This window comes from Odontesthes bonariensis, chromosome 16, assembly GCF_027942865.1.
Source record: "Odontesthes bonariensis isolate fOdoBon6 chromosome 16, fOdoBon6.hap1, whole genome shotgun sequence".
Classification (NCBI taxonomy): Eukaryota; Metazoa; Chordata; class Actinopteri; order Atheriniformes; family Atherinopsidae; genus Odontesthes; species Odontesthes bonariensis.
Window position 1 is genome coordinate 36,381,240 of NC_134521.1, and position 14,187 is coordinate 36,395,426.

At 41.4% G+C, this 14,187-nt stretch overlaps 1 protein-coding gene across 1 annotated transcript; it reads right to left on the reverse strand.

The window, feature by feature from the left end:
• Positions 1-4,840: 4,840 nt before the first annotated feature.
• Positions 4,841-12,796, reverse strand: LOC142401554 (LIM domain kinase 1-like). Its single transcript, XM_075487023.1, has 14 exons — positions 12,503-12,796; positions 10,339-10,477; positions 9,232-9,341; positions 8,985-9,158; positions 8,725-8,830; positions 8,383-8,636; positions 8,033-8,309; positions 7,593-7,724; positions 7,461-7,520; positions 7,313-7,378; positions 7,041-7,227; positions 6,875-6,930; positions 6,539-6,696; positions 4,841-6,130 (listed from the first exon to the last, which is right to left on the reverse strand). Exons 1-14 carry the CDS (start codon positions 12,544-12,546, stop codon positions 5,590-5,592), a joined length of 2,304 nt encoding a protein of 767 aa, XP_075343138.1. The 5' UTR covers positions 12,547-12,796; the 3' UTR covers positions 4,841-5,589.
• Positions 12,797-14,187: the final 1,391 nt, after the last annotated feature.

A 14,187-nucleotide genomic window follows, 5' to 3' on the forward strand; every position in this document is an offset into this window, starting at 1 on the left:
TGGTTATGTTTTTAAATTTCGACCGTTTCCAGTGGTTATGTTTTTAAAATGTGACCGTTTCCAGTGGTTATGTTTTTAAATTGTAACTGTTTCCAGTGGTTATGTTTTTAAAATGTAACCGTTTCCAGTGGTTATGTTTTTAAAATGTGACCGTTTTTAAAATGTGACCATTTCCAGTGGTTATGTTTTTAAAATGTAACCGTTTTCAGTGGTTATGTTTTTAAAATGTGACCGTTTCCAGTGGTTATGTTTTTAAAATGTGACCGTTTTTAAAATGTAACCGTTTCCAGTGGTTATGTTTTTAAAATGTGACCGTTTCCAGTGGTTATGTTTTTAAAATGTGACCGTTTCCAATGGTTATGTTTTTAAAATGTGATCGTTTCCAGTGGTTATGTTTTTAAAATTTGACCGTTTTTAAAATGTGACCATTTCCAGTGGTTATGTTTTTAAAATGTGACCGTTTCCAGTGGTTATGTTTTTAAAATGTGATAGTTTCCAGTGGTTATGTTTTTAAAATTTGACCGTTTCCAGTGGTTATGTTTTTAAAATTTGACCGTTTTTAAAATGTGACCATTTCCAGTGGTTATGTTTTTAAAATGTGACCGTTTCCAGTGGTTATGTTATTAAAATTTGACCGTTTCCAGTGGTTATGTTTTTAAAATTTGACCGTTTTTAAAATGTGACCATTTCCAGTGGTTATGTTTTTAAAATGTGACCGTTTCCAGTGGTTATGTTATTAAAATGTGACCGTTTCCAGTGGTTATGTTTTTAAAATGTGACCGTTTCCAGTGGTTATGTTATTAAAATGTGACCGTTTCCAGTGGTTATGTTTTTTAAATTTGACCGTTTTTAAAATGTGACCATTTCCAGTGGTTATGTTTTTAAAATGTGACCGTTTCCAATGGTTATGTTTTTAAAATGTGATCGTTTCCAGTGGTTATGTTTTTAAATTTGACCGTTTTTAAAATGTGACCATTTCCAGTGGTTATGTTTTTAAAATGTGACCGTTTCCAATGGTTATGTTTTTAAAATGTGACCGTTTCCAGTGGTTATGTTTTTAAAATGTGATAGTTTCCAGTGGTTATGTTTTTAAAATTTGACCGTTTCCAGTGGTTATGTTTTTAAAATTTGACCGTTTTTAAAATGTGACCATTTCCAGTGGTTATGTTTTTAAAATGTGACCGTTTCCAGTGGTTATGTTATTAAAATTTGACCGTTTCCAGTGGTTATGTTTTTAAAATTTGACCGTTTTTAAAATGTGACCATTTCCAGTGGTTATGTTTTTAAAATGTGACCGTTTCCAGTGGTTATGTTATTAAAATGTGACCGTTTCCAGTGGTTATGTTTTTAAAATGTGACCGTTTCCAGTGGTTATGTTTTTAAAATGTGACCGTTTCCAGTGGTTATGTTTTTAAAATGTGACCGTTTCCAGTGGTTATGTTATTAAAATGTGACCGTTTCCAGTGGTTATGTTTTTAAAATTTGACCGTTTTTAAAATGTGACCATTTCCAGTGGTTATGTTTTTAAAATGTGACCGTTTCCAGTGGTTGTTTTTAAAATGTGACCGTTTTTAAAATGTAACCGTTTCCAGTAGTTATGTTTTTATAATGTGATCGTTTCCAGTGCTTAAGTTTTTAAAATGTGACCGTTTCCAGTGGTTATGTTTTTAAAATGTGACCGTTTCCAGTGGTTGTTTTTAAAATGTGACCGTTTTTAAAATGTAACCGTTTCCAGTAGTTATGTTTTTATAATGTGATCGTTTCCAGTGGTTAAGTTTTTAAAATGTGACCGTTTCCAGTGGTTATCTTATTAAAATTGGACCGTTTCCAGTGGTTATGTTTTTAAAATTTGACCGTTTTTAAAATGTGACCATTTCCTGTGGTTATGTTTTTAAAATATGACCGTTTCCAGTGGTTATGTTTTTAAAATGTAACCGTTTCCAGTGGTTATGTTTTTAAAATGTGACCGTTTTTAAAATGTGACCATTTCAAGTGATTGTTTTTAAAATGTAACCGTTTCCAGTAGTTATGTTTTTATAATGTGATCGTTTCCAGTGGTTAAGTTTTTAAAATGTGACCGTTTCCAGTGGTTATGTTTTTAAAATTTGACCGTTTTTAAAATGTGACCATTTCCTGTGGTTATGTTTTTAAAATATGACCGTTTCCAGTGGTTATGTTTTTAAAATGTAACCGTTTCCAGTGGTTATGTTTTTAAAATGTGACCGTTTCCAGTGGTTGTTTTTAAAATGTGACCGTTTTTAAAATGTAACCGTTTCCAGTAGTTATGTTTTTATAATGTGATCGTTTCCAGTGGTTAAGTTTTTAAAATGTGACCGTTTACAGTGGTTATGTCAAAATTTGACCGTTTCCAGTGGTTATGTTTTTAAAATTTGACCGTTTTTAAAATGTGACCGTTTCCAGTGGTTATGTTTTTAAAATGTGACCGTTTCCAGTGGTTATGTTATTAAAATGTGACCGTTTCCAGTGGGTATATTTTTAAAATTTGACCGTTTTTAAAATGTGACCATTTCCTGTGGTTATGTTTTTAAAATATGACCATTTCCAGTGGTTATGTTTTTAAAATGTAACCGTTTCCAGTGGTTATGTTTTTAAAATGTGACCGTTTTTAAAATGTGACCATTTCCAGTGGTTATGTTTTTAAAATGTAACCGTTTTCAGTGGTTATGTTTTTAAAATGTAACCGTTTCAAGTGGTTATGTTTTTAAAATGTGACCGTTTCCAGTGGTTATGTTTTTAAAATGTGATCGTTTTCAGTGGTTATGTTATTAAAATTTGACCGTTTTTAAAATGTGACCATTTCCAGTGGTTATGTTTTTAAAATGTGACCGTTTCCAATGGTTATGTTTTTAAAATTTGATCGTTTCCAGTGGTTATGTTTTTAAAATTTGACCGTTTCCAGTGGTTATGTTTTTAAAATTTGACCGTTTTTAAAATGTGACCATTTCCAGTGGTTATGTTTTTAAAATGTGACCGTTTCCAGTGGTTATGTTATTAAAATGTGACCGTTTCCAGTGGTTATGTTTTTAAAATGTGATCGTTTCCAGTGGTTATGTTTTTAAAATGTGACCGTTTTTAAAATATAACCGTTTCCAGTGGTTATGTTTTTAAAATGTGACCGTTTCCAGTGGTTATGTTTTTAAAATGTGACCGTTTCCAGTGGTTATGTTTTTAAAATGTAACCATTTCCAGTGATTGTTTTTAAAATGTGACCGTTTCCAGTAGTTATGTTATTAAAATTTGACCGTTTTTAAAATGTGACTGTTTCCAGTGGTTATGTTATTAAAATGTGACCGTTTCCAGTGGGTATATTTTTAAAATTTGACCGTTTTTAAAATGTGACCATTTCCTGTGGTTATGTTTTTAAAATATGACCGTTTCCAGTGGTTATGTTTTTAAAATGTAACCGTTTCCAGTGGTTATGTTTTTAAAATGTGACCGTTTTTAAAATGTGACCATTTCCAGTGGTTATGTTTTTAAAATGTAACCGTTTTCAGTCGTTATGTTTTTAAAATGTAACCGTTTCAAGTGGTTATGTTTTTAAAATGTGACCGTTTCCAGTGGTTATGTTTTTAAAATGTGATCGTTTCCAGTGGTTATGTTATTAAAATTTGACCGTTTTTAAAATGTGACCATTTTCAGTGGTTATGTTTTTAAAATGTGACCGTTTCCAGTGGTTATGTTATTAAAATTTGACCGTTTCCAGTGGTTATGTTTTTAAAATTTGACCGTTTTTAAAATGTGACCATTTCCAGTGGTTATGTTTTTAAAATGTGACCGTTTCCAGTGGTTATGTTATTAAAATGTGACCGTTTCCAGTGGTTATGTTTTTAAAATGTGATCGTTTCCAGTGGTTATGTTTTTAAAATGTGACCGTTTTTAAAATGTAACCGTTTCCAGTGGTTATGTTTTTAAAATGTGACCGTTTCCAGTGGTTATGTTTTTAAAATGTGACCGTTTCCAGTGGTTATGTTTTTAAAATGTAACCATTTCCAGTGATTGTTTTTAAAATGTGACCGTTTCCAGTAGTTATGTTATTAAAATTTGACCGTTTTTAAAATGTGACCATTTCCAGTGGTTATGTTTTTAAAATGTGACCGTTTCCAGTGGTTATGTTTTTAAAATGTGACCGTTTTTAAAATGTAACCATTTCCAGTGGTTATGTTTTTAAAATGTGACCGTTTCCAGTGGTTATGTTATTAAAATGTGACCGTTTTTAAAATGTAACCATTTCCAGTGGTTATGTTTTTAAAATGTGACCGTTTCCAGTGGTTATGTTTTTAAAATGTGACCGTTTCCAGTGGTTATGTTTTTAAAATTTGACCGTTTTTAAATGTGACCGTTTCCAGTGGTTATGTTTTTAAAATGTAACCATTTCCAGTGATTGTTTTTAAAATGTGACCGTTTCCAGTAGTTATGTTATTAAAATTTGACCGTTTTTAAAATGTGACCATTTCCAGTGGTTATGTTTTTAAAATGTAACCGTTTCCAGTGGTTATGTTTTTAAAATGTGACCGTTTCCAGTGGGTATGTTATTAAAATGTGACAGTTTCCAGTGGTTATGTTTTTAAAATGTAACCGTTTCCAGTGGTTATGTTATTAAAATGTGACCGTTTCCAGTTTTTATGTTTTTAAAATGTGACCGTTTCCAGTAGTTATGTTTTTAATTGTAGTGACCCTCGTTGCACGGCAAGTCTTCTGACAAGACACCCCCACCTCATAACAGAGCCACTGGATCCCCTACAAAGGCTTCAGGTGTCTAATTTGTCATATTTCTGTAATACATTTTCTATTGCTAAATAGTGATTTAAACTCAGTCGTATGAATGTATCCATATCTTTTATTGTATTATCTACAGTTTATTAGTTGTAGCTTCACAGCACAGTGTGCTGCATGGGGTCTGACATTTGTCTGGAGAGAAAATAAGAAAATAAGGCATTCTGATAAATATAGCTGAGTATAAAGTGACGTGTATTTCACAGCTTCTGAACAAAGCTGAAACTAGAGCCCAATTGATAAATCTGCCAGGAAAACAACATTTTTTGGGCCAACAAGTGAAGAGAAATTGTGGTTAGGGGAATTCAAAGATGTCTTCGAGGTTCATTCATAAACAGTGTCACTGTTACATATTGGATGTTTTTCACCAGAGAAAATTTACATAATTTGGGGGATTTAGATTATTTCTTTTGTTTCGAAATATGTTTCAGTAGCTGCTTACGTGGAAAGAAATGAATACTGGACTGTGTGTGCGGCCCGAATAAAACAAGAAATTCCCAAAGTATCAGCTTAATCCGTAATCAGTTGAGCTCTAGCTGCAGCCACCAAAGTTCTGGTGCATGGAGCAATATGAGGCCAAAGGCGATGCAAAACAGACTTTAAGCAGCCTTTAAGCAGCCTTTGTGAATGTGCAGTGATTCATTTTGTGCAGATCTTCAGTGCGTAATCACGCACATACGGCATCATAAATAAGTTGTCTCCAAATGGTTGGACAGGGCACGAATGTCTTCATAAAACATGTTTATTCCACAGCTCGGGGCTCAGTACAGCAGATGTGTCCCTTTAGATGAGCGCTCACAGGAAAGAGTCGTCCTCTGTAGATCTGTCCCACAGCACTCTGCATGTCCTTCTGGGCCCGTTTGACCGACCTAGTGGCGAGTCCTGGACCTGCAGCAGTTGTGAGGGCTCCTGCTGGGCTTTGGGCTGACCTGGGATGTTACTGTCCTCGTAAGGTTCACGCTCACTCTTTCCCGACTCTGCGCCTGCAGACCTGTGACGCGACTGGTTTGGGTCTTTTGATCCATTTCTCCCATTGTGGTCGCCATCGTCATTTGTGTCCAAATGACTTTCAGGCGTGCTCCTCTGGCTCTGAGGGACGTGGTCTGGCTCTGTGGGGTTATTTTGCTTGTCTGAACACGGTGTCGGGCTGGCACTCCATCCTTCCTGCTGTGAACAACTTTGTTCGTGAGAAACGAGAGCGCTGCCCTGGTTTTGGTGGTTGTGATTCTTCCAAAAGTCTCTGCAGACCTGCTCTAACTCGGAGAGCAAAGGCAGACTGATGTCCAGGTGCATCAGCAGGTTGTCCAGCCACTCCTGCAGCTTTGAGAATGAGGGACTGAAAGAGAAAGAATGGAAACAGTAGGAGTTAAAAGCTGTCTGTTTTGCACCACAGCAGTGTGGTTAATGCGTTCTGTTGTCCTACACGAAAAATAAGCTCAGTACTTTGTGTCTGCAGTGGTAAAACTAAAAGAACAGCATTATATCACCACAGCACTGTGACGTTAATGCCAATGGCATAGATTTGAGTCCCACCCTCTTACTCCAAACTATGGAAACATTTCTTTAATGAGGTGCCTATTTGATACATGGGGCTCGGCTATTGGTTGCTCTGGTAACTGATCAATAAGTTAAACATGATTTCAACAACATAAAACTTGGGAAAATTGAGCAATAATTACGCAAAGCTGATATTTTGCACTCCATCAGTGTGGAGTGAAGTTGTTGGATTTGTCCTCCATCATACCGTTTATCAGCATCCATGTCACAGCAGAGGACGATCAGCGGCAGGAAGGCCGGGGGGCACTGTGCAGGGTGGTACTGCTGCAGGAAACCTGCCACATTTAGGCCAAAGTCATTTGTTCGAGGAAGGTAGTCAGGATCAGCGCTCACTCTACCGATGATCTGAGGATAGATGCATACAGTGCTTAGCTTTAAAACTGATGTGGGATGAATGAAAAAAACACCCGTTTTTACACAGGAATTCATCACATTCTTCAGTCAGCCCCACAAATTTTGGTTTATTATAGATCGAGTTCTTACAAAAGTTTCTAAACATTTCTGTCTAGACGGGTGGTCGTACCTCACATATCATTATCCCAAAGGAGAATATGTCAACGCGCTCATCATAGGTTTTACCTGAGAGTGAGAGAGGAAATGTTAGAAAAAGTGAAACATTTATTCACTAATGGAGAAATGTTATGTTTAATCAGAGGCTCCTGAAGGTCATAAAGTCCCCATAAGCGCACCATGGATCATCTCCGGGGCCATCCAGTACGGGTTTCCCACCACGGTGTACCGTTTCCTGCGGTCGGGTCTGCGCAGCTCTGACAGCGTCCCCTTTGGCGGCCGCTCCAGAGAAGATGTTCTGCTCTGGTTCCTCTCCTCCATCACCAGCCTGGCCAGTCCAAAGTCTGCCACCACCACCGACTGGTCCTGCAGGAGGGCGAGATGCAGACATCTTAGGGCCGTTTAATGAGGGAACTGTCTACTACATGTAGGCATGGAAGTGAACGCTCACCTCTCTGACCAGGCAGTTGTATGAGTTCAGATCTCGGTGGATAACATTCATGGAGTGTAGATATGCCTTTGAAGGACAGATGTTGTGTGCATTAAACATCATTTTGGGATGGTATTCGTATCCCTTTAGCTTGTTGACCAAGACTCACCATTCCAGCTGCAATGTCTTTGGCGTAACCGACTCTTGTGCTCCAAGGAAAATCCTTGTCCTAAAACAAGAAAATCGTGACCAACACTCCTAAAGGGAACACAGTAAACAATAAAAACTGATCCCAACTCACCATTTTTATGATAGTCTCACGTAGAGTTCCACCCTGGATGTATTCGGAGACGAAATGTATTCGTTTGTCTTTATAGAACAGTCCAATGAACTTGAGAACATTGGGATGGTCGAGGCATCGCATCACCTTCACCTGAGGAGGACACGTCGTGTTAGTTTCATCCACATATGATGTGTCATTCACTTTGGAACAAAGAAAACATCTCAGATGCTGAAAGCGAGACGTTTTCTTGATTCTTAATGAGAGCAATAAAAAGCAGTTGGGTCAGGGTTGGGATGGGAGCAGCTCTCTTTATGCCCAGTCATGTTGTGTTGTGAGCTAATATTTTTCCTGAGATAGTCGAGTGTCCCAGCTCAAACTGCTGTGTTACGTAAAAGCTCTGCAGCACCCTCCTAAATCCATATCTGAGCCTTTTAGGTGAGCTCTTCCTCCCCACTCACCTCCTTTAAGAATGTCCTCTGCGTCTCTTCATCGAAGCGTATCAGCTCCTTCATCACCATCACCTCGCCCGTCTCCTGGTGCGTCACCTTGACAGCTTGTCCGAAGCAGCCCTTGCCGAGCACTTCTCCGTGGATGAGGTCTGAGGGTCTGAAGATGCGGTGTGTTCGCTCTCCGGGGTCTACACGAAGAGACTCTGAACGAACCATGTCCCTTCTTTGGGACAGCAGTGAAAGTGCTCCAGGGGACAGCGGGTACTTGTCTATACTGAAGCTGCGCCTGAGAATCAGGACAAAACTTAGTCAGCAAAGGGGAGAAGTGACTGAAAGTAAGCTGAGATATAAGCTCTTACAGAATGTGTCTGGCTCGCATCCCTGTGGTTCCTTGGTGCTGAGGTGGTGAGAGGCTCATCCTCTGCTCCTCCCGTGGACTCGGTTCTTCCTCCAGACTGGGCAGCTGCGGGGATAGTTTGTCTCGGACTCGGGAGTCAGGACGGCTGATGCTATCCGGAGGAGCGTCTGCCTGAAGGGGGCCGTGAGGAGACTGCGGGCTGTGTTCGATGGTCAGCTGCAGCGGCCTGCGGGTGTCCTGGATCACACGGTCGATCTGCAGACAGAAGTTTGAGCTGTCGACCACGCTGAGGCTTTCTTTGGTCTCACTCATGAGGCAGCCACATGTGTTGTACTCATGATACCTCATCTGGAGAAATGTTGCGGACAGGGACGCCGTTGACCTCCAGTACTCGATCCCCAGCGTGGACAGAAGACAGCAGGTCAGGGCAGAGGACAGCCGAGTCCAACCTGAAGCAGATTGACATGGTTGGACGGGTAGAGGAAAGGAGGGAGACTGCCCACCATCTGCCAGCTGTGACGTCACCGGACCATGAGGTCACCGGACCATGAGGTCACCGGACCAGGTCACAGCCGCTCAGCGCCACAGATCTTTTAAACTCACTCTGTCACAGTGACCAGCGGGCTCGTGTCCTGGCTGAAGTCGACGGTGACGGTAAGGCCCCGTCGGCCCGCCGCATGGGGAGGGAGGGACACCAGCGCCACCATGTGGGGACACTTTGTGAGGGGAGATGTGGACCTCACAGCTGGTACCACGCCCTGGCAGAAACAGTGGCCACTGAGAAGAGAAGGAAACACGTCACTGTCGTTGTTGTAAGCACTCATTATTCCGTCCTTCAGGATGTATTTACCAGTACAGCTTTGAGCGTTCCATGAGCGTGTAGGTGTCCCCGTCTCCTATCACCATGTCACAGCTGATGCACGTGAAGCACTCAGGGTGGTACTTTTGCTCTCCTGCAACCTGGTTACACATAAAAAGGTGTTGTTGTCAGTCACAGCGCTGAGGCCGGAGCAGCAGCAGCACAAGAGGACGTCTGGTTGGGTCAGGCCGAGCACGTCTGAAACGTAAAAGCTCTTTCTGGTTCATTCCTGCCCAAAGGATGTTTTCAGAGGATATCCTCCAGTTTGAGAAGCAAAAAGAAAAAAGAGAGACAGGAAGGCTTTGAATGCATGCTGAGATCCTTCACTGTGATTCTTCTTATCATCCAGCGTAAGGTTGGGAGTTTTGAGTCAAAGCAGTGAGCAGGACCAAAGAAATGTGGCTACGATTTTCAAATGTTTCATTTCTGTGTTGTGAGTAATATTCATGAAATGTTATTCAGCATTACAATATAATGTCTGGAGGGTAAAAGTGGTCAGGAAGTGGGGCTCTGAGGTGCGTGCACGAGGATGTCTGCAGCTGGTGAAGTGCCGGTTCAGGTGTGGATTATTCCATTTATCCAATAAAGTTACACTGATAATATTGAGCTGACAATGGTGGTAATGGTAATCCGACAATTGTACACTTTAGAGCCTATTATTATATTATTGTACAAATATTCCAAAGTAAGGGCCGCGACTAACACTTTTATAGAAAGACGGTTGGAGACATTTTCTATGAATATCAATCTTTACTCAGTATAGCCCAGAGGAAATAAAACAAAAACCTAAAACTATGAAATTTGATTATTTTAATTTTAGAGACAATTTTGGACCTGTTGACATTTGTATTTGTTAATTCAATCGGATAAATGAATTATAATGTAGTTATACAATTCCATTCCAGACTCTCTTCAAAGCAGGGGACCAGCGGGGGATCCACTTTTCAGCTGTTAAAGGACCGTAAAGCTGTGTGTTTTCTAGCCTCATTTTTTAATCTTGTGCTGAAATAATTTTAAAAATCAGAGCTGTTATTAAATCAAAAGAACTTAAACTAACCTAAAGAGAAAAAAGCGGACGTTTTCACTTTATCACATTACCATGACGAGTCCTGTGGCGATGGTGTCCTCGCAGCCGTGGCAGTGCTCTCCAAAGCGGGACCAGTAGTGCTTCTTACAGTAGAGCTGCCCCTCTCTTTCATAGTACCAGTGAGACAGGATACACTCGCATTCACAACACCTACAGATAAGAGGAAAGCGGTGAAGATGGAGAGCAGAGCGGGGCCACAATGAGAAGGAGGAAGCAGGAGAAGGGTTCAGATGAGATTAGACTGTCAGACAGTGAGGTCAGCTTTATCAGCGTGGAAAACACGAGTCCTGGAAGGAAAGCTGAACCGTTAGATTGTCACTGACAGGAACGCAGTTCCAGGTCAGTGTGACCCTAAGTCATGCTCAGTTTAGCTGTCCTCGGCCTCTTTATGATGATGCATAGATGTTGCTTGTGCAACAGTGACAGAGAGCATATTTGTAAATTGATTCTCTATCGTTGGGCTGGAGGCTGTCCCAGCTGACTTTGAATGAAAGGAAGAGTGCTCTCCTGAAAGGCTGCCAGTCCATCTCAAGGTGAACATTCAGCCAGGAGCCACATGATTATTGGCCCCTGCAGAAGGAGCCTTTTATGTAAGGTCTCTGGTGAGGCTGCACATCAGGAACACTCCAGATTGCACAAAAAAACTCAGCAAAGTAGAAACATTCTGACTTTAGTCACAGAGACATTGTTTTTTCCTTGCACACATTCAGTTTCAGACTTTTAAAAAGTGAAACTTTCAGTGGCATCCTGGTTACAGCAGAATGATAAAACGCCTCCTCCCTTATCTCGCCGGCACTGCGACCGGAGTGGGAGGTGACTTCCTGAACCGAGTACTGATCCATGTTTCCTCTCTCCCAACCTTAACTGTAAATGCCACATTGTTCTCAAAATGGGGAATGAAAGGTTGTCTTGTACTGAGAAGAAAGGGGGACGGACGCAGACTTCCTCACTTTCATCAGACGTTTGGGTTGATGTCAAACTTTTCTTTCTTATAAAAGAAGTAGACAATTGTGTCATCTTTTCAAACAGCATGAGGTGGCAGAAATGCTGAAGCGTCGTCTAATGTGACATCTACACGGTGTTCCCCTTTAGTGTTTTTATTCCAGAGAGCTGCTGTAGTTGCTGCTCCTTCAGGAAAATGCTCACACATTTCCTTCTAACGATAAGAAACACCGTCTGACTCCTTTTCTCTCAGGAAATAATGAAGTAATAAAGCCCTCACACAGCTGCCGGTTTATTTTTGTCCTCTTGTCTTTGTTACTGTGCTGCTGGCCTCGGATGTGGAACCTTCCAGCCTCACATCTGCAATCCCGCTTGAACATCTGGCTGTGAGAAAACTCTGGATTCAGCCAGGACGTGGATCCAGAGAATTCCTCCTCTCCTCTCCCGTTCCCTTCAGCTGGCTACATATCGAGTCTTATTCTTAGCCACCCATAAAGCCTGTGAGGGTCACCTGCTGTACGTCCAGCCTGTAACGCTGTCAGGACCTTATGCCAGATGGTGAGAATCTAATGACGTACTGTCCTGCTTTGCTTCCTCTCTCTGTTGACCTGACGGACTTCCTTCAGAAACTGTTCAACAAGGAAACATTCGGTTCTGAGTTGCTGTTTCATGCAGATCTTCTCAGTGATGCTGCGTGCTGATAAGATGAGAACACTGGTTACATGTTAATATAGAGCAGAGGGAGTAGATTGAAGTGATTGTTCTTTGAACACCTTTCGACTCCTCTCACTGTTTTAGTTTCATTCAGACCTGATGTGTGTGTGTGCGGTCCATGTTGAAGCCTGCGCTCTGTTTCTCTCTGTGTTTCTCTGTGTTTCTCTGTGTTTCTCTGTTTCTCTCTGTGTTTCTCTGTGTTTCTCTGTGTTTCTCTGTTTCTCTCTGTGTTTCTCTGTGTTTCTCTGTGTTTCTCTGTTTCTCTCTGTGTTTCTCTGTGTTTCTCTGTGTTTCTCTGTTTCTCTCTGTGTTTCTCTGTTTCTCTCTGTGTTTCTCTGTGTTTCTCTGTGTTTCTCTGTGTTTCTCTGTGTTTCTCTGTGTTTCTCTGTGTGTCTGCAGTTTGAGGAAGTGTACATGGAGAAGTTGCGCTTCGGTTCATTTCTCTTCTTTTCCTCTCACTCTTTCATTGCTTCTCTTCTTTCTCTCACTCTCACCCATCTCACGAGTTAACGCTCTTACCGTCCCTTCATTCCTCTCCGGAACCTCTGGTCCCGTCGTGACATTCTGCCGGGCCCGTTGCCTGGTTCACAGCACACAGGGCTACAATCCACCCGGTTAGGCGAGGAACTGGTTGGTTGATGCACGCCCTCTGCTGTAACCGGTAGCAGGCGTTGTCTCTCTCTCCATGCGTGTGAATGCTTCCTGTGCACCAGTATCCTCTCTTCAGTGTGCAGAGGAGCTGCATGAGAAAAAAGCTCTGATCCGCTGACACCGGCCGGCTGGTTGCCTCCCGCTGGCTCCTGGAAATGAGACCAATCCCAGTATAGACGCTCTGCTCCGCCCTCCCCTTCTCTTGCTTCCAGTATGCAGACTTCTGTGAGATACAGTTACACTCCTCAGCAAGGCTCTCCAAATGTGTTGGAGCCGAACTCGGGTCGAGGTTGTGAGCTGGTTGTTGTGTGTTTTTCTCAGAAGTGGTGTGTGGGAGCTTGTGAGTCTGTGTGTTCTGAAATCAGCCCTCTTCCCATTAGCACAGGCATAATCTCTTCATGAATGCTCCAATTACTGCACTGTCCAGATCCCACAGTAAAGGACTCCATTCATCACACAAAGAGGGAGAATATAGTGAAAGAATGGGGAACTACTCAGACTTAGAAGAACAAACCCATTGATACTGTTGGGTGTACAGTTCTCGTCGTCCACACGTCCACGTGAGAGCAAAGTCATGAACATAATCAGCACAGTTGTTGTTTCTTTCTCTCTTTTTTGTTTGATTCCAGTTACTGATACAGTTGGTGGAGGCTACAGACTATAAATAATAGCAGAGGTATAGCACATATGCTGCACAGTTTCTGATGACGCGGTGCGGGCAGCCTTCACTGCAAACTGACGGACAGAAGCAGGTGTTGGTGCATGTGTGTGGACGGGCCCTTCAGAAGGCCGTGTGATAAAACTTACGTACCAATGACAAATTAAAGGAAGAATCAACATCAAGCGTCCGAAGTGTTGGGCCAGGACATGTCACCAGAGACCCTTTCCTACAAAAGATGTTCCCGACTTGTTGTTTCAGTGTTGCACCTTTGTGTCAGTTTCCTTTACGGGTCTCATGTGGTTTCAGTTTCCATCGTTGGGTAATTTGTCATGTTTGTGTTTCAAAGACTTGACTGATAGAGGGACTGGTTGCTCCTACACTGTAAACTGTAACATGTGGAGTGTTGTTTAAAAAAAACATCTACTGCAGGTGTAACACTGCAGGTGTAACACTGCAGGTGTAACACTGCAGGTGTAACACTGCACGTGTAACACTGCAGGTGTAACACTGCAGGTGTAACACTGCAGGTGTAACACTGCACGTGTAACACTGCAGGTGTAACACTGCACGTGTAACACTGCAGGTGTAATACTTTTAATACTTTAATTGAGAGAAGATTGATGGAGTCCTTCCCACTATTATCAGTGATGTATCATCAAGTACAGCAGCTTTAGAAGTATCTTTAGAACCTGATTTGTATTTAGACGGCTTCTGCCCAGTTGATCTCTCTGAACTAACAACAGCAATAGTCTCTTCTAAACCATCAACTTGTGTTTTAGACCCAATCCCAACCAGACTGTTCAAGGAGGTTTTCCCATTAATTGACACTTCCATATTGGATTTGATCAATCTGTCTTTGTTGACAGGATATGTACCTCAGACTTTTAAGGTT